General features: G+C 59.3%; 1 protein-coding gene across 3 annotated transcripts in view; it reads left to right on the top strand.

The window, feature by feature from the left end:
* Positions 1 to 27,194, top strand: part of ITPR3 (inositol 1,4,5-trisphosphate receptor type 3) — a 43,214-nt gene continuing 16,020 nt past the window's right edge. For 2 of the 3 annotated variants that reach the window (XM_056511334.1, XM_056511336.1), the window contains exons 1-34: positions 1 to 461; positions 5,765 to 5,835; positions 9,644 to 9,765; positions 12,895 to 12,981; positions 13,067 to 13,225; positions 13,314 to 13,412; positions 13,500 to 13,583; positions 14,585 to 14,731; positions 14,812 to 14,907; positions 15,947 to 15,997; positions 16,421 to 16,563; positions 16,652 to 16,751; positions 17,738 to 17,898; positions 18,540 to 18,681; positions 18,872 to 19,033; positions 19,117 to 19,289; positions 20,085 to 20,204; positions 20,573 to 20,755; positions 20,840 to 21,091; positions 22,035 to 22,179; positions 22,324 to 22,471; positions 22,912 to 23,108; positions 23,237 to 23,366; positions 23,632 to 23,689; positions 23,840 to 24,005; positions 24,147 to 24,311; positions 24,486 to 24,554; positions 24,893 to 25,018; positions 25,147 to 25,269; positions 25,423 to 25,623; positions 26,008 to 26,259; positions 26,345 to 26,470; positions 26,715 to 26,840; positions 26,920 to 27,040. In XM_056511334.1, coding sequence (XP_056367309.1) covers positions 373 to 461; positions 5,765 to 5,835; positions 9,644 to 9,765; positions 12,895 to 12,981; positions 13,067 to 13,225; positions 13,314 to 13,412; positions 13,500 to 13,583; positions 14,585 to 14,731; positions 14,812 to 14,907; positions 15,947 to 15,997; positions 16,421 to 16,563; positions 16,652 to 16,751; positions 17,738 to 17,898; positions 18,540 to 18,681; positions 18,872 to 19,033; positions 19,117 to 19,289; positions 20,085 to 20,204; positions 20,573 to 20,755; positions 20,840 to 21,091; positions 22,035 to 22,179; positions 22,324 to 22,471; positions 22,912 to 23,108; positions 23,237 to 23,366; positions 23,632 to 23,689; positions 23,840 to 24,005; positions 24,147 to 24,311; positions 24,486 to 24,554; positions 24,893 to 25,018; positions 25,147 to 25,269; positions 25,423 to 25,623; positions 26,008 to 26,259; positions 26,345 to 26,470; positions 26,715 to 26,840; positions 26,920 to 27,040 — 4,594 coding nt within the window. In that variant the 5' untranslated portion in view covers positions 1 to 372. The remainder of the gene's footprint in view (positions 462 to 5,764; positions 5,836 to 9,643; positions 9,766 to 12,894; positions 12,982 to 13,066; positions 13,226 to 13,313; positions 13,413 to 13,499; positions 13,584 to 14,584; positions 14,732 to 14,811; positions 14,908 to 15,946; positions 15,998 to 16,420; positions 16,564 to 16,651; positions 16,752 to 17,737; positions 17,899 to 18,539; positions 18,682 to 18,871; positions 19,034 to 19,116; positions 19,290 to 20,084; positions 20,205 to 20,572; positions 20,756 to 20,839; positions 21,092 to 22,034; positions 22,180 to 22,323; positions 22,472 to 22,911; positions 23,109 to 23,236; positions 23,367 to 23,631; positions 23,690 to 23,839; positions 24,006 to 24,146; positions 24,312 to 24,485; positions 24,555 to 24,892; positions 25,019 to 25,146; positions 25,270 to 25,422; positions 25,624 to 26,007; positions 26,260 to 26,344; positions 26,471 to 26,714; positions 26,841 to 26,919; positions 27,041 to 27,194) is intronic. The other variant, XM_056511335.1, reaches the window with a different exon arrangement.

The raw sequence follows: 27,194 nt of genomic DNA on the forward strand, positions 1-27,194 counted from the left end.
TCTGCATTGGCCGCAGGTAGCGCGGCGGTGCGGGACGGGGCACGGACAGACGGACAGAGCCCATGCGGACCCTTCGCTGAGCTTCATCCCCCGCCCCCTCCCTCCTCCTCCTCCTCCTCTTCTTCCTCCTCCCTCCCTGCCCGGCTCCCTTCCTGCCCCGCACATGTAAAACTTGTGCGCGCTCCGCTCCCGTCCCGCTGCCGGTGCTGCCGGCGGCAGGAGCCGGGCTGGGACCGTCCCCCCGCGGGGCAGAGACCCCCCTCCGGCCCCCCGGAGCAGCGACCCCCCGGCTCCGCTGGCCCATGCTGGATTTCGGCCCGGGAAGGTGACTGACTGCAGGAGGAAGCGGCGCCGCGCCGGGTCAGGGTAACCATGAATGAGATGTCGAGTTTCCTGCACATCGGGGACATCGTCTCCCTGTACGCCGAGGGCTCCGTCAATGGCTTCATCAGCACCTTGGGGTGAGCCAGGGGGGCTCCCGGCGGTGATTCTGGGATGGACGGGACGGGACGGGGGCGCTGAGCCGGAGTGCGGTGGGAAAAGGAGCAGGGAAGCTCCGGGTGCTGCGGCGGGGATGGAGAGAGGTGCTGGACATGGGGACAGGGTGTCCCCAGGTGTGTCCCCAGCTGTGTCCCCGAGCTCGCCCCCGGCTCCAGCCGCTGTCAAGGGCGGGATGTGGCCCTGGAGGGACCCTCAGCTCTCCTTCCCCTGGCCAGAAGCTGCTTCGCCCCAGTGAGGGGCTGGGGGTGAAACGGGTTTGGGCAGCGTGCGGGCTCGGTGGGATGAGGACGGGGACACGCGAGGGTGACAGCTCGGGGCCCCCCGGTCAGTCGGTGCTGCCAGCCCAGGCTGCAGGCTGCTGGCCCTGCACACGCAGTGCTGGCTCCCGCTGTCCCCTCAGTGTCCCACACACCCGATGGCCAGCGGGAATCTCTGCAAGGTCACCAAGCCGCGGCTACCAAGGGCTGTCAGGGGCTGGGGGACAGGGCAGTGCCAGCTCCGGGCAGCTCCCTGGGCAGGGGGATCTCTGCCTGACCTGGGCGACCTGTCCCGTGTCACTCCTGTGTCCGTGCAAGCCAACGGTGGCACTGCCAGGCCAGCGCTGCCCTCTGCATCCTCCAGCCTGCTCCCACCGGCAATGCCTGCCCGCTGGCACGGGGACAGGTGGGTGACAGGGAGGTGACAGCCTCCCTGGGGCACGGGTGGGTTTTTCCTTACCCTGCCTCAGGACCCCAAAGCGCGCCCGCAGCCCCGGGCAGGGGGGATGTGGGGCCGTGCCAGCGCTCCTGCCCCACGCTGCTGCGTGTAGGAGAGGCTGAGCTCAGGCAGGAATGCTGACTTGGATGGGATTCCTGGGGCAGGAGCTGCCGCTCTATAATCTGCGCTGAATGCACTTGCTCCCACATGCCTGTGCCCGAGCCGAGCCGCACAGAGCTGCGCCCACACGCGTTCCTCACCCGCCGTGGGCACGTGTGGCCGCTGGGCTGCTGCCCACCGGGGCTCCCTCCACCTGGCTGCCCAGAAATGGGGTGCAGAGGGGTGCCTGAAGTGCCCGTGAGTACAGCCACAGCAGCTCCTGCAGGTGCAGCCTGTCTGTGCCATCCCCGCGGGTGGTTTTGCAGAGGTCTCCTTGCAGCTGTCCCAGTGCAGGGGATGCTGAGCACTCCTGCAGCCTCCTGGAAACGGGGTCTGCAGGAGGCTCTGCAGGTCCCCAGTGCTGGTTGTTGTCCCCAGAACACATCCCAGTGGCTCAATTAGAAACGTGTGCCTTTTTCAGAGCTCTGATCTCTTTGCAGATCATCCCCCTTTTTGCCAGGTGTTTTTCCAGACTTCCTCAGAAGCCCCCGAAGAGCAGGAGCCGCTTCTCCTGGCCCAGCACATCCTCTGCTGGGCAGCCCCACTTTCCCAGGCTTCTGCTCGCTGCAGGTTCTTTCCCCCCCTCCCTCCTAAAATTGTTTTCCCTGGTGCCTTGCGACCTGGGAGACCCAACCACACCTTAAATCACTCCTGTGATAAGCGACCAGGTGACTCACCGAGAGTGCTCTCCTGCCACAGGGACCTTCCTCAGCTCATTTGCAAGGCAAACAGCTCTGCCGGCCCACGCGGGCTCCCTGCGGAAGAGTTCCTGACATCCTTCCTTGTGCAGGGCGCTGTGGGATCGCCTGGGGTCTGCTTGGGATTCTCCCTTTATGGGGTGACACGGAGTGTTGATCACCAGTGTCGCATTAAGGGTGGCTGCTGTCACATCCCTCTGGAGCATCCCTGGGGGGCTCCGGGGTGTGGGGTGGAGGTGGAGGGAGCCCTGCAGCCCCACCTGCGGCTCCTCTGCTCCCCGGATCAGGGCACGAACCTTCCCTTTCACCCCCTCTCTGCAGCGGGCGTGAGCAGGAAAAACATCCCGGGCCGGGCGTGGAGCTGGGCTCGGTGGGAATGTCGAGCCAAGATACCCAAACCGGCTGAAATGCTCGAGTCAGCCCAAAGCCGTGCCCTGGGAAGGGCTCAGAGCTGGTCACAGCGGCCTGGGAGTGACCCTTGGGGGGCTGGGGCACGGGATGGGCAGGTTGGAATGGTTTTGGGGACACGGGAAGTTGCCCAGGAGGATTTTGTGCTGTTCCATCCCCGCCAGGCTCCTAAAACCCTTCAGGGGCTCAGAAAGGACACTCGCAGAGGGGAAGGGTCGGTGACAAACCCAGCTGGGTGCCGGGCGGCTGTTCCAGGTGAAATAACACCTGTACCTGTGGTTGCAGGTGGATTTCGGGGTGGAGCAGCTCGGGGAGATGCAGTTGGTTAAAGGGTAACTCCAGCTCCGCCGGGTCAGGATGAACCCGGCCCTGCCAGGGGAGGAAGAGGAGGAGGAGTCGGAGTCCGAGCCCTCCTGGCACCGGGACAGCACCAAAAAGCTGCATTTTTGTGGCTGCCCCGCTCACTTTCCCCTCTCCTCCCTGGGGCAGCGCCCACCCTGCGGGTGCCAGAGGGGCTGATCTGAGCTCTCATCACCCTCCTCTTCCTCCTCCTCCTCCCTTTCCTCACCTCGGGGATCGCTGGGCTCTGTGTTGGGGCTCTCCCGGCCCTGGTGGGGTTCCCTTCTCCCAGAGCCCTCCTTGAACCCCGGCGTGCCCCAGCTCCCCTTGGCACCGTCTGTGCCACATCTGGGGGAGGTTTTTGCCCTGCTCAGCCGGCTCCAGCTGGGGCTCATCCCCGGGGAGGGGTCGGGAGGGTCCGACTGCCCCGGATTTTGCAGCTCTGGCAGAGCTCCTGCTGCCCTGACCTCGGGGAAGGCTCTGCCTCGCACGAGTCCGAGCGCGCTGGCCCCGGGCCAGGGAATCACTTTGTGCTCGGCGTTTGGAAGCCCCAGGAAGCCCCGCTGGAAGCTCGGCGAGGACTCCGGGGCTAAGAGCCAGCCAGATGCTCGCCCGCGCCTTGAGGGGCTCATCAGTGCTGGATCCCGCCCCTCCTGCTCCAGAGGAGGGGGGAATTTGGGATGGCAAAATGACATTCCGTGGGTGCATCCCTCTCCTGCCTCGCTCAGGACCCTCCTCCCGGTGCTCGGACACCGCTTTCCCATTAAAAGGTGCCCCCACACATCCCCGCTGCTCTTTAGGGAGCTCCCCTGGCCCATCCCACTGCGGGAATTCCGGTTTTTAGCGGGAGCGTGGCCCGGCCCCAGCAGCCTCCCAGGTGACTCATGTCCACTCTGTCAGAATCCTTATTTTTTTATTATTATTTTCAGCGATTTTTTAACTGAGGAAAGTTCGCCCAGAGTATCAGTTTAATAAAAAGAACGCTTCGCGTTCCTGCCGAGCGTGTAATCCTGGGATTAAAGACGCTGAAAGTGCCCTGAGATCGTTAACTAATTAAGATTTCCAGGCTGCCAGGTCACTGTCTCTAATCCTGCCCTGTGCAGCAGGAGAGGCTCCCGTGCTGTTTTCTTCAGTGCTGAAAATAAACCCCACAGGTCAGGCACTTCCTCCAGCAACAGGAGTGAAGGATTTTGGGGTTTAAAGTGCACAGATGAATGAATGGATGGAGTCCTTCTGCCTCCATGGTGGGAGCTGGGGATGTGCTGAGGGTCGGGGTTTCACTCCTGGTGAAACTTGGTGTCCTCAGCCCTCGGTGGTTTTTGCACCCAGGCACATCCCAAGGGTTTGTTCTGCCCTGACCCCATTAAAATAGCAGAACAGAAACCAAAACTGCCCCCGAGTGACACCAGGGCTGGCCTGGGGCTCTGCATGTCCCCTGTGCTGCTGCAGCCGCTCTGCTTTTCCCCTTTCCCTCTTCCCCTGCCCTCCCAAGGCTTCGTGCCCTGCAGGGATTTGGGAATGTCCCAGGCTACTTTCCTGCTGTCATGACCCAAGGAAAAGGAGTTTGGACAGCCCCAAACCCCCTCCGCTGCTGCCCGCGGGCATTTGGAAATCCAGGGCAGCCCTGCCTGGCCGCAGCTCGCGGCTTTGGGGTTTTTCCAACCTTCCAGGTCTTTGCTAATTATTTCGAAGCTTCTGCTGCCACCAGGCAAATTGCTTTTCTGCCTTGATGTGAAATCTGAGGCTGTTCTTCCCGTGATGAGCACAGGGCTGTCAGAGCCCGCTGCCAGCCCACGCCTCCTCCCCGAGGACACGGCAGCGCCGGGGTCCCGGGGTCCCCATCCATCAGCAGCCAGGCCAAATTCCTCTCTGCCGAGCGAGAGGAATCCTCCCCTCCCTCTCCAGAGGGAAGGAGGCTGGATCTGCTCGCGGGGTGGATCTGCCTGACTTTTATCCCTTTACAGAACAGCGCGTCCATCCCCAGCGATTTTCGGGTCGTTTGGTTTGTTGGGGACACCGAGAGTCGCTCGGGGGTGGCGGGGACAGCGCAGGCTCCGCTTTGGCTTTATCGCACCTCGCTGCTCCCGGCCAGTCCTGTCCCCTGTCCCACGATGCTTCCTCCCTCCGGGAGGCACATTGGCAGATGGGGACACGCTCCCCGCTCGCTCCGAGCTCCTCCTGCCTTCCCGGGGCTGGGAAAGCGGGCGGGCGGGTCCAGCCTGTCCTGCTGGAGCAGCCGGTTCCCCCGGGAGCCTCGCAGGAGCTCCCAGCGCACGGAGCCCCTCGGGCCGTGCGCGCCCCTCTGTGCTCTGGGCAGATCCCCCTGCCGGGCTCTGCTTGGCTGCTCTCGGTAACTCTGAAAAACAACGTCCCGTCCATCCCAAAATCAGCCCCCAGCTGATCAGGTCCCCAGCCCCAAGCCCGAGGGATTTTGCTCAACGCTGGGAAAACAGAGGTGGGCAGGGAGGAGACACGGAGCCTTGATCTGATGGGCAGAGCCTGCAGCTCCGATCAGATAATAATTAATAACTGGGTTGGGGGGCCCTGCCACCTCCATCCTCAGCTCCTGCACCTTCCCTGTCCCTGTGGGAAGAGTTCCCAGCCGGAGGAGAGCTGGGGAATGCAAGCTGAACTCCTCCCGTTTTTGGTGGATTAAGGATGCAATAACAGCTCTGTGTGCCAGGAGGGAGCTGGGCAGGGCAGGGTCCCCTCTGGCACAAGTGACAGAGCAAAGGGCCCGGAGTAATGGCCACAAACCTTCCCTGGTCCTTCACTGCTGCACAAACCCTGGGGAGCAGCGTGGAAAACACCCAGGGAAGCGGTGGGAGCCGAGGGAAGGGGTGCTCAGCTCCTGACAAATATTTACAGGTGGGAAACAGGAGGTGCAGCTGTGGATTTGTCACTCGGGGCGTTCATTCCTGCCGCCATCCCGCTGTTCCTGACCCTGCTTTTTGTCCCCTCAGGCTGGTGGACGATCGGTGCGTGGTGGAGCCGGCGGCTGGAGACCTGGACAACCCCCCCAAGAAATTCCGAGGTGAGATGGGGCAGCTCCGTCACTCTGGGAGCGGCTTTGGGGTCAATCCTGGCCCTGAGCATCCACAGCAGGGATGGGACAGGGGCACAGCTCTGCCCTGGGAAGGGCTGGCGTGTTCCTGACCGCCCAGGATGCTCCACACTCAGGGAAGGGTCGATCCCAGCAGGATTTCAGTGTCTGGATCACACAACCAGGGCGTGGAGAGCTGGGAAATCTCCCCAGACCTGTGGCTGTGCTGTTGGATTTGGGGTTGGTTTAGGGCAGCTGCTCCTTTCATTCCCCCTGTGGTCGTTTTACATCTTCTTTTAAATAAGAGTTTTAAATATCAGTTCCCCACTCTGCCTTGTGCCTCCACCTTTTTCTCAGGGTGATTTTAACAGCACCCATTCCTTCTTTCCCCCCACACCCCAAAATATCTCAAGATATTTCCCACTCTCGGGATCCCACCAAGCACTAACCTGGCTCTCCATGGGACTTACTGCCGTTAATTTATTCATGAGTCTAATTAACGACCCGTCCAGCATCTCCAGCGCTCCCCAGCCCTGCTCAGCTCCATTCCCAGATTTCTGGGATGAGCAGCCTGCCCGGCCGTGTGCGTGTGGCTTCAATCTCTTTTCCAGCCGCAGGTTTTTGGGCTCAGCCCTGCTCGCTGCTCTCGCTATCAGGATATCCAGGCGTTTGTTTTAATGGCCGGAAAGGTAGAGCTCTCCCCGCTCGATAGCCATCGCCTGCAGCGAGGTGGAAACAAGGGCTGGGGCTGCAGGGGATTTTCATGCGCTGTCGCCGTCCCCACATCCTGTGGCCGGACCCTGCCCTATCCTGAGGCGCACACGGGTCGTGCCGGGGCTTCCCGCTGGGAAAACAGGACCCTCCTGCCGAGGTCAGCTCCGAAAAGTTCTTTGGAAATGCCACAACCCACCTGGGAGCTGCTCGGAGAGACGCTCCACACCTCGCAGTTATTTGCTTTTTTTTTTTTTTTTTTCCAGCCCAGTTCAGGCATGTCAGGAAAACCTTCCATCCTGCCAGCAGGACCCACAGCTCTGCCACTGCTGTCCCAAAAAGAGTCACCTGGAGATTTTGCCCCCCAGGCCACTCTGGATGGGAAGTTTTTCCCCCAAAGCCTCTCTAGACAGGAAGTTTTGCCTCCAAAGTCACTTTTTTGGGTTTTGCCTCCCAAAGCCACTTTGGATGGGAATTTTTGCCCCCCCAAAGCCTCTCTGGATAGGAAGGTTTGCCCTCAAAGTCTCAAGGATAGGAAGTTTTGCTCCCAGGCCTCTCTGGATGGGAATTTTTGTCCCCAAAGCCACTCTGAGTCCTGGCAGGTCAGCCCCGAGCTGCTCCCTCTGGGCAGTGCTGGTGCAGGAGCTTCCTTCACCTTCCCTCTTTCCCACCCCAATCCACATTTCACAAATCTGGCAGCTCTTCAGCCCAAATGCCAAAATCTCGGCCTGCCAATCCAAGCTGTGCCGCCAATTTTCTGCACACAAGCCCTGCCATGCCTCAGTTTCCCTCCTTGCAAAGCCAGGCTCAGGGCACGCTCAAAGCCAGGCTTTGCACTCACTGTGGATTTTTATTCTTTTTTTACCTCCCCCTGGTTCCCCCTTCCCACCAGCAGCTTCTGCAGCATTTCCCATTAATTAATATTTAATGGAGAGGTGCTGGGGCAGGGGAGCATGGCTGCTTGGCACGGGCTGTGCCATGGGCAAACTGAGCTGTGCCATGGGCAACCGAGCTGTGCCATGGGCAAACCGGGCTGTGCCATGGGCAAACTGAGCTGTGCCATTGGCAATCCGGGCTGTGCCATGGGCAAACCGGGCTGTGCCATGGGCAAACTGAGCTGTGCCATGGGCAAAAAGGGCAGTGCCATGGGCAACCGAGCTGTGCCATCTCAAACCGGGCTGTGCCATGGGCAAACCAGGCTGTGCCATGGGCAAACTGAGCTGTGCCATGGGCAAACCGGGCTGTGCCATGGGCAAACTGAGCTGTGCCATGGGCAAACCAGGCTGTGCCATGGGCAAACCAGGCTGTGCCATGGGCAAACCGAGCTGTGCCATGGGGAAACTGAGCTGTGCCATGGGGAATCTGAGCTGTGCCATGGGCAAACTGAGCTGTGCCATGGGCAAACCGGGCTGTGCCATGGGCAAACTGAGCTGTGCCATCTCAAACCGGGCTGTGCCATGGGCAAACTGAGCTGTGCCATGGGGAATCTGAGCTGTGCCATGGGCAAACTGAGCTGTGCCATGGGCAAACCGGGCTGTGCCATGGGGAAACCGGGCTGTGCCATCGCAAACCGGGCTGTGAAAGGAGATGTGAAACCTGGCAGTGCCCCAGGGCCCGGCCGGTGAGAACCGCGCTCGGCGCTGCCCCAGCGGCACTCCCAGGTAAATAAATACGAGCTCGCCAGCGCCTCGGGCCCGCGGCCAGCCAGGGAAGGGATTTTTTTTTATTATTTTTTTTTTTTTATTTTCTTTTTTGTGTCTGAACTTTCTGGGCTGCTATTTCAGGCATAATTAGGGCGATTCAGGCTGCAGAGCCCTTCCTGCACGGGAAGGGGGTTGGGAGATGTGAGAGCCTCGTTGTCTGCAGACATCTGCTCTGCTGCTCCGGCTCCCCGAGCCTGGCCGGGGATGTCTGCACTTCCCGCCCACCATCCTGGGGGAAAACAGGCGGGTCAGGCCGAGCTGCAGCGCAGGGGGAGCTCGGAGGAGCTGGGATGCATCTTGTGCATCCTTTAGGATCTCGAAATAGAGCTGCTGACACGGAGATTTCGGGAGCACGCAGGGCTGGTGGTGCAGGTGACGGAGGGAGGGATGTGTGTGTCCCCATGGCACGGCCACCACAGGTCCCTCCCACACCGTCTGCAGGCTCAGGGTGTCCCGTGGGTGACAAGGGACGTGGAGGTGGCTGGTGGTGTCCCAGCCTCCCTCCTGCCGGGATCCTCTCCTCCTGTGGTGCAGCTGGGCTCCATCAGAGCTCTGCTCCCCCCTGGAGCTTCCCTTCCCGAGCAGCACAGCCATTTCCGATGGGAACGCTTCTAGCCACGAGTCCAAGACGTGCAGTCATTCCTGGACTCGTTATTTACCCTGATTTACAGCCATGTGATGTGACCCCACCAGTCCCCGCCGTGTCTCCCTCGCCGATGGGGGACCTGGTCTGTAGGAGAGGGCACGATGGTCAGGACAAACTCAGGCACTCTCTGTACTCTGGTCTTGAAACCTGTGGTTTATTGCACAGAGTAAAAAGGGCCCTGCAGCAGATCAGAGCAGGCAGAGAGAGAGTGAGGGGTAGAAGGAGTTCTGAGAGGGAAGAGAGTGGGAAGAGAGGGAAGAGCACGATTTTCCCATTTACAATACAATAAATCTTCTTCTATATTGAATATTCTAATTTCCACTACCCAATCTAATACCAGATACAAATCTATAGCATTGACATACAGCCTATAAGAATCATTACATTACCATCATGTGTTGTACTTTAAACCCTAAAAATTATTATTTGGACCTCTTCTGCCAAGCTAGCAGGGTCTTCTCTGACCTTTGAGCCATTGTTCTATTGAGAGGGGATTACTTTTGGCCAGCCATCCTATTGTCTTCTAGTTATTTAGTAGCTAAGGTTTGGTACCTCAGAGATGGCTTTCATTTCAATCTCACTCACGGTTTCCATATTCTCTTTTGCTAGGCAATCATATTTCTAAGGTTTTCCTGATTCATCCTTCCCAGCACTGCTCCGTTCCAGGAGTGTCCCTGCCCCGTGGGGACGCTGGGGACACCCTGCAGCCTCAGCAGGCTCTGCTCTGCTCTGTCCCCAGACTGCCTCTTCAAGGTGTGTCCCATGAACCGCTACTCTGCCCAGAAGCAGTACTGGAAGGCCAAGCAAACCAAGCAGGACAAGGACAAGATTGCGGACGTGGTGCTGCTGCAGAAGCTCCAGGTGAGGCCCAGAGCTGGGTGGGTGATGGCATCCAGCCCTCTGGTGACGCTGGTTTGGGATAAAAAGGGATTTCCAGCTGTGCTCTCCCCCTTGTCCCCTGCCCAGCCGTTGCTGTGTCACCCTCCCCGTGCTTCTTGTGCTGAGGTGCTGTGGGCCAGGAGCTCTGGGAGCACAGCCCTGCACACCAGGGCTCCCCAGGACACCCCAGGGCACCCCTCAGCAGCTCAGAACACCCTTCAGCACTTCAGGACACCCCAAAACACCCCAGGACACCCTTCAGCATTTCAGGGCACCCCAGGACATCCTTCAGCACCTCAGGACACCCCAGGACACTGCAAAAAAACACCCCAGGACACCCCTCAGCACCCCAGGGCACCCCTCAGCACCCCTCAGCAGCTCAGGACACCGTTCAGCACTTCAGGACACCCCAGGACACCTTTCAGCATTTCAGGACACCCCAAAACACCCCAGGACATCCTTCAGCATTTCAGGACACCCCAAGACAGCCCTCAGCACGCCGGGATACCCCAGAGCACCCCGGGACACCCCTCATCACCCCGGCACACCCCTCATTACCCCAGGACACCCCAGAGCACCCCGGGACACCCCAGGGCACCCCAGGACACCCCAGAGCACCCCGGGACACCTCTCATCACCCCGGCACACCCCTCATTACCCCAGGACACCCCAGAGCACCCCGGGACACCCCTCATCACCCCAGAGCACCCCAGGACACCCCTCATCACCCCGGCACACCCCTCATTACCCCAGGACACCCCTCAGCACCCCGGGACACCCCTCATCACCCCAGGACACCCCTCATCACCCCGGCACACCCCTCATTACCCCAGGACACCCCTCATCACCCCAGGACACCCCTCAGCACCCCGGGACACCCCTCAGCACCCCAGGACACCCCTCAGCACCCCGGCACACCCCTCATTACCCCGGGACACCCCAGAGCACCCCAGGACACCCCTCATCACCCCAGGACACCCATGCAGGGGCAGCCCTGCTCCCAGGCCGAGCTCCAAAGGGCTGGGGAGGGGAAAGGCTCCCGTTGGCTTCCCCCAGCCTTGGCCAGGGCCCACATCAAACATTGCACAACGGCCTGAGGCAGCTGGCGAGGCCCCGCCGATGATTCACAGCACCGGGGCTGGGGAGAGACTTCACTGAAAATCATCTCATGGGGCCCTGAGCCAGCCCAGCCCCGGCACCCAGCTCTGCTCAGCCAGGACAGGGGCAGTGCCCGCTGCCAGGCCCAGCCCTGTGTGGTCACTGCCACACAGAACCCACATTTCCCATTTTTTCCCCATTTTTTTCCCATTTTTTTTTTCCATTTTCATGCTCCCTTAGCCAGGCTGTAACGTCACAGCTGTGCTGGCCACGAGTGGACCCAGAGCTCATTTCTGAGCCTGATTGATTGCACCTTGGTTTGGGCTTGTCTTAGGGAGATTCTGCCATTTCCTCACTCCTTTCTGCTGCTCCTGCTGTTCCCCTTCACGGCCAGAGCTCAGCCCAGCCCTGCCAGGCTCCAGCCTGAGAGCATCTCCCAGCCCATGGAGTTGATCTCCTGAGGCAGGAGCAGCCAGGTCTGGAGTGGACAAGCCCTGCCCACCGTGGTTGTGTCAGGAAAATGAATCCACAAACTCCAGAGGTTGATGTCCAAAAAGGAGGCAGAGGAGTCGTTTTTGCTTTATTTGAATAAAGGGAGAGGCCATGGGGCATTCCCCTGGGATCTATCAGATTTTTGGAGGATGCAGCCTCCTTTTTATCCTGATTTCCCTCTCTCTTTCCCTATGGGCTGAGGCACTTGAGAGGCACAGACTTCCCAGAACACCTGATACCTGAGATTCCCCTCTAATGTACAACCCTCCATTTTCCTTTTTAATTCTTATAGAATTCATAGTTTTTCCTCATTGTTTCTTCTGATATGCAATTTCATTTATCAGCAAACCTGCAGTTTGTTTATAAAGGCAAATACCTTTTTTTTCCATTCATCAATCAGTGGAATCCATCCTATTGTTTCTTTTATCTCTTAGTGCTGGTTTTATCTACCAGCAGATCTACAGCTTGTTCGTAAAGACAAATCCTTCAGATATGGGAATTAGGAATAACAGTTCTTTACTAGGAAAATTCAAATAGAAATACAGTATTACACAGAACAATCCCAGCCCTGCCAGAGTCAGAATCCAAGCTGACACCCATCAGTCAGTCAGGGTGTTGGCACAGTCCCATTCAATGGTGGCTGCATCCTCCTGCAGGGGCAGATGTGGTTCAGCTGGAGCAGTGCTCCTGGAGAAGGTGCAGTTTCCTCTGAAGCTCCAGGGATGATGTGGAAAGGTCTGGCTTTCCTCTGGGATCCAGTGGCAAAGGCTGCTCTGGTGTTCCAAATCTCAGTTTTTATCTGGGTAGGAAAGGCTTGGCTCCTCCCAATTCCTCTGCCCTCAGGTGAAAGGGGTGAAAGGGATGAAAGGGGTGAAGGGGTGAGAGCAAGATGGGAAAGGGCAGAGGCTCTCCCAGCTCCATCCCTCGCTGTTCCCATCCCGATTTTGGGGGAGCCCTGGGCTGGATCTGCCGGGGCTGTGCCCAGCCTGGCGCTCGCTCGCCGTTCCCAGATGTGCCGTGGGAACAAGTTCCTGCCTCGCTGACATGTGTCAGCATCTCATCACTGCCAGAGCCAGCACATGGAAAATCTCTGTGGTTTTGGAGATGGGCTGCTGGGCTCCACTCCTGGGGACACATCCTGCAGCAGCAGGTCCCTGCCTGCTCCATCTCTGGGCACGGCACTGCTGGCACGCTGCCTTTGGCTCCTTTTGGTGCTGCTGAGAGCCCTCAGCCCCCACAGCCCCTGTTTTGGGTGTTTTACCCCACTCCCAGCCTGAGCCCAGCCCTCATTCAGTGTTACCCCAAATCCTGCTGTCCTGGGGGAATTTTGGTGTGTTTTTTTCCCTGTGGAACTCTTGGGTGCTCGCTGTTGTGGCCCTGGGGGACAGAGGGATGCTGACCCTGACCCCAAACCCTTCCCATCCTTCCCAAAGCCAAGGCTGTGAGTGACCCTGCTGGGATTAGCTCCTGGGGAGGGAGGAGGGTGCTGCTGCACACTCAGCTCTTCTCCTTTTGGAGCAGCACGCGGCCCAGATGGAGCAGAAGCAGAACGAGACCGAGAACAAGAAGGTGCACGGGGACGTGGTGAAGTACGGGAGCGTCATCCAGGTACAGATCCAGCACACCTGGGAAGGGGCTGGTGCTCTCTGGGGGAGCCTTGGGGGCTCAGCTCTCCCACCCTTGGCTCCTCCAGCTGCTGCACATGAAGAGCAACAAGTACCTGACGGTGAACAAGCGGCTGCCGGCGCTGCTGGAGAAAAACGCCATGCGCGTCACGCTGGATGCCACCGGCAACGAGGGCTCCTGGCTCTTCATCCAGCCCTTCTGGAAGCTCAGGAGCAACGGGGATAACGTGAGTGTGGGGCCCAGGAGTCCCTGAAGGGCTCTGTGCCTGGCACTCGGTCTCATCCTCGCTCCTCTTCTCCCGTTTTGCTCCCCAGGTAGTCGTGGGAGACAAAGTGATCCTGAACCCCGTGAACGCCGGGCAGCCGCTGCACGCCAGCAACTACGAGCTGGCTGACAATGCTGGCTGCAAGGAGGTACAGGAGGGCTTGGCTTTCCTCCTCCTTCTTTCCTTTTTTTACCCCTTTGTTCTGGGGTCGTGACCGCGCTCTCTCGCTCTGTAGGTGAACTCGGTCAATTGTAACACCAGCTGGAAAATCAACCTGTTCATGCAGTTCTGCGACCACATGGAGGAAGTGCTGAAGGGGGTAAGGGAGGAGGTTTGGCTGTGCAGGACCCGGGGGGACAGGACGTGTGAGCAGCCACCTGGCTCTGTGACAAGGGCAAACGAGAGGCCCTGCCCTGAGGGCTGCAATTCCTGGGAGAATTCGTCACCTGGAGAACAGCACAGTGAGGCAGAGTGGGATATTTTAGGATCTGCTGGCACAAATTGCCGACCTCAGGGTGTTAAATTAACTTTTGGGGACAATCCCAGGCCCACGCAGTGCCAGCAGTGGCTGCTTGTTTGGGGACAGTTCCACTGCTCAGCCCTGCAGCAGGGTGGCTGCTGCCTGGGAAAGGAACTTTCCCTGCTGAGCTATTGTTCGTGCTCCAGGAAGCAGCTGGATGGATGTGGATTGTTAGGATCTTACAGCCCTTCATCCCCAGGCTCTGTGCTTCTCCCAGCTCCCCACATCCTCCTTCCCGGGGTGTTAATGCCCTAATCCCGTCGGGGAGTTGAGCCTCTGCCTGCTGCAGGGGTGGAAAGGGATGGATTCAGTCCTGGGGGTGGAAGCAGAGGGGTCACTGCATGGATGAGGGCAGTGGTGGCAGTGCAGGGTGCCTGTGCCCTGTTCCCTGGGCTCAGAGCAGTGTTTGTGCTGCCTGGGGCAGGTTTTGGCAGAGCTCAGGGAGGTTGGATGGGAAGAGGTGACAGTTCTTGTCCCACAGTCCTGCCATGCAGCTGGGAGCTGTGTCCAGGAGGAATCCTGTCAACTCTGCAGCATGAGGTGTCACAAAAGGAGATGGATGCATTGCAGGAGAGCCTGGAGAAATTTCTCCACTGACTGAGTGGTTAAACATAGGAACAGGCTCCCCAGGAAAGTCACCATCCCTGGAAGTGTTCAAAAATGAGCAGACAGACTTCAGGACATGCTTTAGCGGGCATAGTGACGAAAGATTGGATTTAACCATCTTGGAGGCCTTTTCCAGCCTGAAAGACTCCAGGATTCTTTGACCTTGCCCCTCACCCCGTGTCCCTGTGGTGCAGGGGGACGTGGTGAGGCTGTTCCACGCCGAGCAGGAGAAGTTCCTCACCTGTGACGAGTACAAGGGCAAGCTGCACGTCTTCCTCCGCACCACCCTGCGCCAGTCGGCCACCTCGGCCACCAGCTCCAACGCCCTGTGGGAGGTGGAGGTGAGCAGGGAGGCTGTGGAGGGGGTGTTTGGGGGCGTTCCTGTGCCGTGGCTGAGCCCTCTCTCCCCTGCCTCCCACAGGTGGTTCACCACGACCCGTGCCGAGGGGGCGCCGGCCACTGGAATGGCTTGTACCGCTTCAAGCACCTCGCCACGGGCAACTACCTGGCAGCCGAGGTGAGGGGGTGGCTCAGGGGTGCAGGGACGTGCCCTGGGGCTGTGGCACCCCTTGCAAAGGCAGTGCCCCCCTCGGGCAGGGAGCGTTTCCTCCGGTCTGCTCTGGGAGCCCCTGCGACTCCTCCTTGTTTGCAAATGACACCTGACCACCGTCATCATTTACCTGGTTTAGGACCAAACTTTCCCCCTGGAGCCCCCCAGTGAAGGGGTTCACCTGCTCAGACGGCTGGTTTGGCTCTTTTTCTGGCCCAGGGGGATGGGAGGGGGTGGCTGGGGCGTTTCTGTGCTCACCCCATGCCCAGGGACTGACTGGTTCAGCCTGGGAGTGGGACGTGACTCATCCTGCTGTCCTCACCGGCAGAGGGTGGGGGAAAACATGGGTCTGGAAGCAGCATCTGCCAGGTTTTTCTTCTCCCTTTTAAGGCCAGATTGAGGCATCCTGATAGAATTGGTGCTCTGGGGTACTGGGGTGTGTTTGGTACTGCCAGGACCTGGGCTGTGCTTGGCTGCCAGGGCAGCAGGGACATCCTGGGGATGCTCCCCAGCTGGAGAAAATACCCAAGGGCAATCCCCAGGGCCCTTCCATCACTGTAGGATGGAAAAACAGCAAACCCTGGGGCTCTGAAATGGGTGCTTTAAACCCAAAGTCGCTTGGTTGACACCTGAACAGGAAAGAAGATCTGGGACTGAGCCCATCCTGGGCTGGTGCTGCTCACTGGGAGCTCAGCCTGGAGCCTCCAGGGGGTTCTTGCTGCCACACAGAGCCCAGGTCTGCTCCCCTGGGCTCCCCCAGGGCTGGGACACCGTGCACTGGGCGCAGGTCACACCCTCCAGCCCCACCTGGGCAGGTTTCCTCTCCATGCTGTGCTCAGGGAAGGCAGGAGTAGGGATCACACACCATCCATCCATCCATCCATGCATCCATCCATCCATCCATCCATCCATCCATCCATCCATCCGTCCATCCATCCCCAGGGCTTTGGAGGGACCGAGCGGGAGGACTGACAGCTGCTTTTCATCTCCCTCTTTAACTTTTCAGGAAAACCCAAGTTATAAAGGAGACGTGGCTGAGCCCAAAGCAGCGCCCACGGTGAGCAGAACCGCTGCTGCCGCTGCCCCAACCACGCCAGCTCTCAGCCTGAAAGCAGGGAAACGCCCCAAACCAGAGCCCCCTGAGGGGTCTGCAGCTCAGTTTGTCCCACTGTGCCAGCACAGCATCCCCCACCCGCACTTAGAGCAGCGTCCCACCTGTGAGAGGACCCTGCCAAAACCATCGGAGGGTCCCAGTGCATGTTGGCTCCCCAGCCACGGGGAAACGCTTGGTAGATGAGAGAGCTGGATGTTCAGGGGGGTTTTTCAGTGCTGTTGGTGAGGTTTGGTCAGGGGGGGTCTCGTAGCTCAGGTGCATCCACGCCGCTTGTGCTCCGCTCAAGCTCAGCCCCGGCAAAGCTTTGCTGTGTCCCCACGCTGGGGACCCCCGAGCCGGGCTCAGAGACCCCTCCCCACCGTGCAGGGGGGCAGCAGCCGTGCCAGCCGCAGGAACACCGGGGAGAAGATCAAGTACCGGCTGGTGGCCGTGCCCCACGGCAACGACATCGCCTCCCTCTTCGAGCTGGACCCCACCACGCTGCAGAAAACAGATTCCTTCGTGCCACGGTACAGCTGGGGCTCAGGGGAGGCTGAGTGCTGCGGGAGGGCGGTGTCCCCATGGGGGTCACTCACCAGGACACCCTGCTGCTGGCAGGAACTCCTACGTGAGGCTGCGCCACCTCTGCACCAACACCTGGATCCAGAGCACCAACGTGCCCATCGACATCGACGAGGAGCGGCCCATCCGCCTCATGGTACAGCTCCCTCCTCTCCCCCTGGGCTTATTGCCTGTTCCCCGAGAGCTCTTTGGGTGCTCCTGACCTCCCAGCACCCTGATGGTGACTGGAACCCTGGTGGTTCAGGGACTGAAACACCCTGGATGATCCAAAGGGGTGGGCAGACACCAGTCAGAGCCCACCCCAGGCACCCAGAGCCCACCCCAGTAATCCAGAGCCCACCCCAGTCACCCAGAGCCCATCCCAGTCACCCAGAGCCCACCCCAGGCACCCAGAGCCCACCCCAGGCACCCAGAGCCCACCCCAGTCACCCAGAGCCCACCCCAGTCACCCAGAGCCCACCCCAGTCACCCAGAGCCCATCCCAGTCACCCAGAGCCCACCCCAGGCACCCAGAGCCCATTCCAGTAATCCAGAGCTCATCCCAGGCACCCAGAGCCCACCCCAGGCACCCAGAGCCCATCCCAGTAATCCAGAGCCCATCCCAGGCACCCAGAGCCCATCCCAGTCAGCCAGAGTTCACCCAGTCAGTCAGAGCCCACCCCAGTCAGTCAGAGCCCACCCCAGTCAGTCAGAGCCCACCCCAGTCACCCAGAGCCCATCCCAGTCACCCAGAGCCCATCCCAGTCACCCAGAGCCCACCCCAGTCACCCAGAGCCCACCCCAGTCACCCAGAGCCCATCCCAGTCACACAGAGCCCACCCCAGTCAGCCAGAGCCCACTCTAGTCACCCAGAGCCCATCCCAGTAATCCAGAGCCCACTCTAGTCACCCAGAGCCCACCCCAGTCAGCCAGAGCCCACTCTAGTCACCCAGAGCCCACCCCAGTCTCCCAGAGCCCACCCCAGTCACCCAGAGCCCATCCCAGTCTCCCAGAGCCCACCCCAGTCTCCCAGAGCCCACCCCAGCCCCTCTGATGGGGACAAACTGGGTCACTGATGTCAGCAGGAGTGGTGGCAGATGTTGGGGACACACCTGGCATGGCCCTGTCTCTGTTGCTTCCCAGCTGGGCACGTGCCCCACCAAAGAGGACAAAGAGGCTTTTGCCATCGTCTCTGTGCCTGTGTCTGAGATCCGGGACCTGGACTTTGCCAACGACGCCAGCTCCATGCTGGCCAACGTGGTGGAGAAGATGAACGAGGGTTTCCTCAGCCAGAACGACCGGAGGTAAAGAAGCCCCTGGGAGATGGGGCCGTGCTGGGCTCCTCCTGGGGCTCCCCAGCAGGATGAGGCCCCTGCCTGGTGCTGGTGCCACCCACAACCCCAATCCACGCCGGCTTCTCCCAGGAGCCTGGCGAGGAAACCAGATAACGGCTCTGGCCCCTCCTAGAAAAATATCCCAGAAAAATATCCTAGAAAAATATCCTAGAAAAATATCCGAGGAGCTGGGAGATGGCCCCACGATAGGGGCAGCTGCCTTAGTCACTGTATTATTTTTAGGTGGGTGGGTTCCTGGTGCTTCCTGAGCAAACACAGATCCCTGCGGGACAGAGCGAGCGGCTGCCGCCCTGCCAGCCTGGCCCACACGGGCCCCACGGGGGTGCCCACAGGGGCAGAGGTGCTAAATGCAGAATCCCTGGTGTAAGCCACATGCAAAGCCCCCCAGATATTCCCCCTGACAGGTATAGGAGCCATAGGGGCTGCAAACCCAGGTATTGATGCCCAGCAGGGAGAGCAGGATCAGCCAGCAGCTCCCCTGGCAGGTTTCTGAGGCTCTTTGCTCCCCAAAACCCACCAGCATCACTGCAGGGACCTGAGTCTGGGCAGGTGAGCAGCCCCCAGTCTGCTCACCCCATGTCCCCTGGCAGGTTTGTGATCCAGCTGCTGGAGGACTTGGTGTTTTTTGTCAGCGACGTCCCCAACAATGGCCAGAACGTGCTGGACATCGTGGTGACCAAACCCAACCGGGAGCGGCAGAAGCTGATGCGGGAGCAGAACATCCTGAAGCAGGTGGGTGGCCCTGGGGCCCTGCATCCCAGCAAGGGATGTGGAGACCTGGAGATGTCCTGTCCTGCTCACTTTAGGGGCAGAGGGATGGAAAACCCCACGGGGGATGGTCTCAAGGTCATGCCATGATGTCCAGCCACGCTCAGGAGGCTGGTGTGGAGCAGGACACAGCCCTGATCTCTTTTTTGGGCAGATCTTTGGGATCCTGAAGGCCCCTTTCAAGGACAAGGGCGGGGAAGGTCCCCTGGTGAGGCTGGAAGAGCTGTCGGACCAGAAGAACGCTCCCTACCAGTACATGTTCCGCCTGTGCTACCGCGTGCTCCGGCACTCCCAGGAGGATTACCGCAAGAACCAGGTGCCGGGGGGCACGTCCCCGTCCCCGAGGAGCCCCGGGGGGACAGGGGGACACCGCTCACAGCCCCTCTGTGCCCGCTGCAGGAGCACATCGCCAAGCAGTTCGGGATGATGCAGTCCCAGATCGGCTACGACATCCTGGCCGAGGACACCATCACGGCCCTGCTGCACAACAACCGCAAGCTGCTGGAGAAGCACATCACCAAGACCGAGGTGGAGACCTTCGTCAGCCTGGTGCGCAAGAACCGCGAGCCACGGTGCGTGTGGGGGCTCGTCCTGCTTTGGAGGACGGGTGTCTGCCAATAAAGGCAGGAGCTTCTCTTTGAAATGGAGAATGTAAACCCCCTCCCTCCAAATTATTATCATTTGGAAATTAAGGGGCTCTCAGGCAGAGATATGGGAATTAGGAATAACAGTTCTTTACTAGGAAAATTCAAATAGAAATGCAGCATTACACAGAACAATCCCAACCCCTGCCAGAGTCAGAATCCAAGCTGACACCCGTCAGTCAGTCAGGGTGTTGGCACAGTCCCATTCAATGGTGGCTGCATCCTCCTGCAGGGGCAGATGTGGTTCAGCTGGAGCAGTGCTCCTGGAGAAGGTGCAGTTTCCTCTGAAGCTCCAGGGGTGATGTGGAAAGGTCTGGCTTTCCTCTGGGATCCAGTGGCAAAGGCTGCTCTGCTGTTCCAAATGTCAGTTTTTCTCTGGGTAGGAAAGGCTTGGCTCCTCCCCTGGCTGGAGCATCTCCCAGTGGGATGATGGAATTTTATCAGTCATGCCCTGGGACTCAATGGCCATTAACAGGAGATATCTCCTGGAGGGAGGATGGGCTGTGGGAAGATAAAGATGATTGCCCAGCTGGTTTAAAGATGGCCCATGAGCAGATAATGTGTGCCAGGAGATCAGGGTCACTGCTCCACCTGGTTTAACAGATGGGGACAGAATTCACATTTCTGGCCACATCAACCCAACACAGGGCTCTGGGGGGCGGGAAGAGAAGGGGGAGCCCTGGGGAACCCCCCTCTCACAGCAGAGCTGCCTCTCCCCGGCAGGTTTCTGGATTATCTCTCGGATCTCTGCGTGTCCAACCACATCGCCATCCCCGTCACCCAGGAGCTGATCTGCAAGTGTGTGCTGGACTCTAAAAACAGCGACATCCTCATCAAAACCGAGTGAGTGGCTGAGGGAGAGGTTTTCCACATATCAGGGTGTCAGGCACCCACCAGAGCTGCTCACTCTGCAGCTGGACAGAGAAAATTTATTGAAGGGTTCATGGGTTGGGATAAGAACCAGGAGAAATTGCTCATCAAATACAATCACAGGTGAAATGGGCTGTAGTTAGGGATATTAATTAAGTTTATTCTTAACTGAATCAGAGCAGGATAATGAGCAGTTAAATTAAACCCTTATAAACACCTCCTCCCCACCCTACAAGAAACCCACTACAGGGTGGGCCTGGTCCCACTGAAGCTCTGTCACTCCTCGAGGTGCAGCCCCTCCACCCATGGAGCATCTCCAGATTTCCCCTTTCCCATCACAGGCTGAGGCCAGTGAAGGAGATGTCCCAGACCCACGAGTACCTGAGCATCGAGTACTCGGAGGAGGAGGTCTGGCTCACCTGGACGGACAAGAACAACGACCACCACGAGAAAAGCATCCGGCAGCTGGCACAGGAGGCCCGGGCTGGCAATGCCCACGACGAGAACGTCCTCAGCTACTACAGGTGATGCTCCTGTGGCAGCTCCTGCCCAGGTGAGGCTGTGAGGGTTGCACGGCCTCACTGCCTTTCCCCCTCACCCCCGGGCAGGTACCAGCTGAAGCTCTTTGCCCGCATGTGCCTGGACCGCCAGTACTTGGCCATCAAGGAGATCTCCCAGCAGCTGGGGGTGGACCTGATCTTCCTGTGCATGGCAGATGAGATGCTGCCCTTCGACCTGCGCGCCTCCTTCTGCCACCTCATGCTGCACGTGCACGTGGACAGGGACCCCCAGGAGCTGGTGATGCCCGTGAAGTTTGCACGGCTCTGGACAGAGATCCCCACAGCCATCACCATCAAAGAGTGAGACACGCCGGGGCTGGGGTGGCTTTTGGGGGACAGGGGGTGGAAGATGCCGTGGCAGGGGAGTGCTTGTGCAGACCTGGGTAGTTCTGAGCCCTCAAAAGAAAATGGGCTCCATCTGCCGCAGCATGTCTTGGTTTGAAGGACAGGGGTCTGCCAATAAAGGCAGGAGCTTCTCTTTGAAATGGAGAATGTAAACCCCCTCCCTCCAAATTATTATCATTTGGAAGTTAAGGGGCTCTTAGGCAAAGATATGGGAATTAGGAATAACAGTTCTTTACTAGGAAAATTCAAATAGAAATGCAGTATTACAAAGAACAATCTCAACCCTGCCAGAGTCAGAATCCAAGCTGACACCCGTCAGTCAGTCAGGGTGTTGGCACAGTCCCATTCAATGGTGGCTGCATCCTCCTGCAGGGGCAGATGTGGTTCAGCTGGAGCAGTGCTCCTGGAGAAGGTGCAGTTTCCTCTGAAGCTCCAGGGATGATGTGGAAAGGTCTGGCTTTCCTCTGGAATCCAGTGGCAAAGGCTGCTCTGCTGTTCCAAATCTCAGTTTTTCTCTGGGTAGGAAAGGCTTGGCTCCTCCCCTGGCTGGAGCATCTCCCAGTGGGATGATGGAATTTTATCAGTCATGCCCTGGGACTCAGTGGCCATGAACAGGAGATATCTCCTGGAGGGAGGATGGGCTGTGGGAAGATAAAGATGATTGCCCAGCTGGTTTAAAGATGGCCCATGAGCAGATAATATGTGCTATGGAGATAAGGATCACTACCCCACCAGTTTTAACAGATGGTGACAGAATACACATTTTCTGGCCACATCAACCCCACACACAGCATCAGTGCTGGTCATGGTGGCTCAGGAGCCGCCTGGACAGCGCTCCTGCCAGCGGGGTGTGAGGACACTCACTGTCCCCAGCTCACCCCGACGTGTCCCCCTGCAGCTACGACTCCAACCTCAACGCCTCACGTGACGACAAGAAGAACAAGTTTGCCAGCACCATGGAGTTCGTGGAGGACTATCTCAACAACGTGGTGAGCGAGGCCGTGCCCTTCGCCAACGAGGAGAAGAACAAGCTCACCTTCGAGGTGCGGGCGCCGCGGTGCCACCGGCACCTTGCGGGGTGTGACACGGCCTGGGTGCTGCTGTCCCCGCAATGTCACTGTCCCCCACCACGGACTCTGCTCAGCCCCCACCACGGCGAGGTCTGGAGCTGCCTTGTCCTCCCCCAGGTCGTCAGCCTGGCCCACAACCTCATCTACTTCGGCTTCTACAGCTTCAGCGAGCTGCTGCGCCTGACACGGACCCTGCTGGGCATCATCGACTGCGTGCAGAACCCGCAGCTGATGATGCAGGCGGTCTACAATGACGAGGTGACAGGTGAGTCCCTGTTCATGGCCAGGGAGGTGCTTTCCATGGCCTGCCCAGGGCTTTCCATGGCCTGCCCAGGGCTTTCCATGGTCTGTCCAGAGCTTTCCATGGCCTGCCCAGTGCTATCCATGGTCTGCCCACTGCTTTCCATGGTCTGTCCAGAGCTTTCAATTGTCTGCCCAGTGCTTTCCATGGTCTGCCCAGTGCTTTCCATGGCTTGCCCAGTGTTTTCCAGTCCTGGTGGCAAGAAAACCAGACACTGGCTTGCTGCTGTGGCTGGGTGTGCTGCAGGACATAGGGTGGTGAGCCCTTGGCCATGCTAGAAGAAATACTTGGTGCCTTCTGCTCATTCTCTGATTAAATCTAGAGCATATTCCTGTCCTAGTGGGTCCTTCCTTGCTCCTCTGCCACCTCCCTCTCTGCCCACACTAACTGTGGTGAATCCACAGGGAAGAACGTGCGGAGGTCGATCCAGGGCGTGGGGCAGATGATGTCCACCATGGTGCTGAGCAGGAAGCAGTCCATCTTCAGCACCCCCAGCCTCAGCACCGGCTCTGCCCCGGAGCAAGTGGACAGAGGGAGGAGCATTGAGAACGAGAACATTGTGGTGATGGAGACCAAGCTGAAGATCCTGGAGATCTTGCAGGTTGGAGCCGATGGAGTGGTGGGATCTGTGGGATGGGGGTGTGTAATGGAATTTTCTCAAGCAGGGCCACAGTTGGTGTGGAGAGGGCACTCAGTCACTTCTGGTTTCTCCTTCCCTGCTGCTCCCAGTTCATCCTGAACGTGCGGCTGGACTACAGGATCTCCTACCTGCTGTCTGTCTTCAAGAAGGAGTTTGTGGAGGTTTACCCCATGCAGGACAGCGCGGCCGACGGGACAGCTCCAGCCTTTGACTCCACAAGTAACTCTCCCACTTTGCTCCTGGTACACCCCCAGCTCAGCAAACCCCAGGGGCCGGGACACAGGTGGCAGAGGTGGCATCTACAGCAGGAGTGACATCTCAGAAGTGACATCTCCAGCAGCTGCTGCTGGCAGGGGGGCAGGGAGGGATGGAGTTTGTGTTTTGGTGGGAACAGGATCAGGGAGCTGGGTTGGTTCCTGTGGGTTCCTGCCAAGACAAAGTGCTGGCATTGTCCACCCTTGTCACTCCCTTCCTCTCCCTGCAGCTGCAGCCATGAACCTGGACCGGATCGGGGAACACGCCGAGGCCATGTTCGGTGTGGGGTGAGTCCCTGCCCCCCATAGCTCCCCTTCCCCTCCTGCCCATCCCACCCAGCCTGGAGCTGCAGGTGATGAGGAGGCTGCGGCTCTAAAGGCTCTAAAGCTGCCCCCATCAGCCCCTGAGCTCCTGCTAATGCCTCCATCCCACCCCAGGAAGTCCAGCAGCATGCTGGAGGTGGATGACGAGGGAGGGAGGATGTTCCTGCGGGTGCTGATCCACCTGACCATGCACGACTACCCCCCGCTCATCTCCGGCTCCCTGCAGCTCCTCTTCAAGCACTTCAGCCAGAGGCAGGAGGTGCTGCACACCTTCAAACAGGTGAGGCCGAGGGCACCTGGAGCACCCCACGCCTGGCTGTGGGTGGGAGGCGTGGGGTGGAGCCTGGACCATTCCATGGGAGGGAGAGCTGGGAGTGGGGTTTGTGCCCCGAACTGGAAACCCCTGGGGATGTCACTGCAGGTCCAGCTCCTGATCTCAGCCCAGGATGTGGAGAACTACAAGGTGATCAAGTCAGAGCTGGACAAACTCCGCACGATGGTGGAGAAATCGGAGCTCTGGGTGGACAAGAAGGGCAGCACCAAAGGGGAGAGCACAGGGGAGGGCAACAAGAAGGAGAAGAAGGAGGTGAGAGCCCTGAGCAAGACGCTGGGATCCAGGGTGGGAAGGGAGTGGGAGGCAGGGGGGCTGCTCACTTTAACCCAACACCTGATGTCTCTCGATGGGGAGGCTCCAGGAGGGTCCTGTGGGGTGTGGCTGGAGGGGCACAGTGTGACCCCAGTGCTGTTGTGTCCCCTGCAGCACGGTGCTGACGAGGAGGTCATTGCTCCTGGAGAGAAGAGCAGCGAGAACTACCAGATAGTGAAGGGGGTGAGTGAGACCAAACCCCAGTGCACCAGCAGGAAGGAAGGGGGTGAAATCCTGGGGGGATTTCCAAGTTCTCCTGTGCTTCAATAAAAACAAATCCAAGCCTGGCTTGCTCCTGCCAGCTCAGCATGGGGAAAAGCTGTTGCATCCTTTACTGGGTGGGTGACAGCTACGAGGGCTCTGCATGGTGCAGCAGGGATGATCCCCAGGGTTTGTGAGCAAAGCAGGAACACCCAGGATTACAGAGGGAACATCAGGAATGCAAACCAGCCCCAGTGCTGGTGACCATCCTGAGTGTCTCCAGGCTCAGCCCCTGCCCGCCCTGGTCCCTCTGTCCCCAGATCCTGGAGCGGCTCAACAAGATGTGCGGGGTGGGGGAGCAGGTGCGCAAGAAGCAGCAGCGCCTGCTGAAGAACATGGACGCCCACAAAGTGATGCTGGACCTGCTGCAGATCCCCTATGAGAAGGTGAATGGACAGAAACCAACTGATCCTGAGCACCCAGGGCAAGGGGGCACATGGGGACAGCCCTGAGTGTGCTCCTGCCACTGCCATCCCGCTCAGCTCCGCGTGTTTCTCCTCTGTCCCCTCCTCAGGGGGATGCCAAGATGATGGAGATCCTCAAGTTCACCCACCAGTTCCTGCAGAAGTTTTGTGCTGGCAACCAGGAGAACCAGGCCCTGCTGCACAAACACCTCAACCTGTTCCTGACCCCGGGGGTGAGGAGAGGAGACGCAGGGGCAGCAGCACAGGGAGGGAATTCAGCACCGCTCCTGGGGCTGAGAGCACGGGATGGAAAAGCCAGGAGGAGACACCAGGAGTTGGGGACAGTTCCTGCAGCCCCCTGAGCTCACTCTGCCCCTTGTCCCCAGCTGCTGGAGGCAGAGACGATGCAGCACATCTTCCTCAACAACTACCAGCTGTGCTCGGAGATCAACGAGACGGTGCCGCAGCACTTCATCCACTGCGTGGCCACCCACGGCCGCCACGTCCAGTACCTCGACTTCCTGCACACCATCATCAAGGCCGAGGGCAAGTACGTCAAGAAGTGCCAGGACATGATCATGACTGAGGTGAGGACATCTCCTGTGGGGCAGGAGTGGGGGGAAGCAGGACAAGGCTCTCGGAACCTGCTTTTGGCTTTTTCCTTGAGAAGAGCCTTCCAGCCGTGCTGGATCCTCCCTGGGACCAGCCAGCCCCAGTGCTGGTGGCCATCTTGAGTGGCCATCAGCCATCTCCAGTGGCTCAATGCAAGGTCCAAGAGCCAGTTTGGGAGTCCCAAAATTTTTGATTGTGCTGCAAATGCCTGATTTTCCCTGTAAACACAAATCCCTGTGCCCCTTCCCTGCCACTGCTCACCCACCACTGCAGAGGGGACACCATTGGCCTTGGAGGTTCTGACCCTCCTTTTTCAGAGTGGTGACCATTGAGCACTGAGCACTGACCCTTCCCTGCAGCTCACCAACGCTGGGGACGACGTGGTGGTTTTCTACAACGACAAGGCTTCGCTGGCCACCCTGCTGGAGATGATGACAGCAGCCAGGGATGGGGTGGAGGAGAACAGCCCCCTGATGTACCACATCTCCCTGGTGGACCTGCTGGCTGCCTGCGCCGAGGGCAAGAACGTCTACACCGAGATCAAGTGCACGTCCCTGCTGCCCCTGGAGGACGTGGTGCGCGTGGTGACACACGAGGACTGCATCACAGAGGTACGGGGTGGCGGCCAGGAGGGCATGGGGCTCTGCAGGGATTGTCCCCTGACGCTGTCCCTGCCTCTTCCCCCCTCCCCGCCAGGTGAAGATGGCCTATGTGAACTTTGTCAACCACTGCTACGTGGACACAGAGGTGGAGATGAAGGAGATTTACACCAGCAACCACATCTGGACCCTCTTTGAGAACTTCACCCTGGACATGGCCCAGGTGCATGGGGAGGGTTGGGTGGGAGAGACACAGGGTGATGTCACCAAGGCTCCCTTGAAGCCTTCTGCAGGGCATGGATACACGTGGGACCCCACACAGCTGCCACACTCAGGGCTGAGGAGTGGCCAGGGCTCTCTGGTGTGACCACAGGAGCTGTGTCACCACCCACGTCCCTCAGCTCAGTGTGGTGCCAGCAGCCTCTGAGCTCAGCCTGGTGCCATCAGCGTCCTCCCTGCCCTCACAGATGTGCAAGAAGCGGGAGAAGCGCCTGCCGGACGCCACGCTGGAGAAGTACGTGCTGACAGTGGTGCTGGACACCATCAACGCCTTCTTCAGCTCGCCCTTCTCGGAGAACAGCACCTCGCTGCAGGTCACAGGGGCTGGGGGAGGACAGCTGCTCAGCCAAAACACGGCTTGGATGCGTGTGCTGACACTGCTGTCCCCTGCAGACCCACCAGACCATCGTGGTGCAGCTGCTCCAGTCCACCATGAGGCTGCTGGAGTGCCCCTGGCTGCAGCAGCAGCACAAGAGCTCGGTGGAGTCCTGCATCCGCACGCTGGCCATGGTCGGTAAGGAGCCACTAACGGGGACAGGGGGAGGGGGACAGAGCCACCCCGGCAGCCAGCAGGACACCCTGTCCCTCCTGAGGGGGCGGCAGGACACCACGGTGAGGGGCTGCCAGCTGGGGATGGGGACATTCAGCTCTGTGCTTCCTTGTGAGCT

Source organism: Oenanthe melanoleuca, chromosome 26 (genome assembly GCF_029582105.1).
Source record: "Oenanthe melanoleuca isolate GR-GAL-2019-014 chromosome 26, OMel1.0, whole genome shotgun sequence".
Lineage (NCBI taxonomy): Eukaryota > Metazoa > Chordata > Aves > Passeriformes > Muscicapidae > Oenanthe > Oenanthe melanoleuca.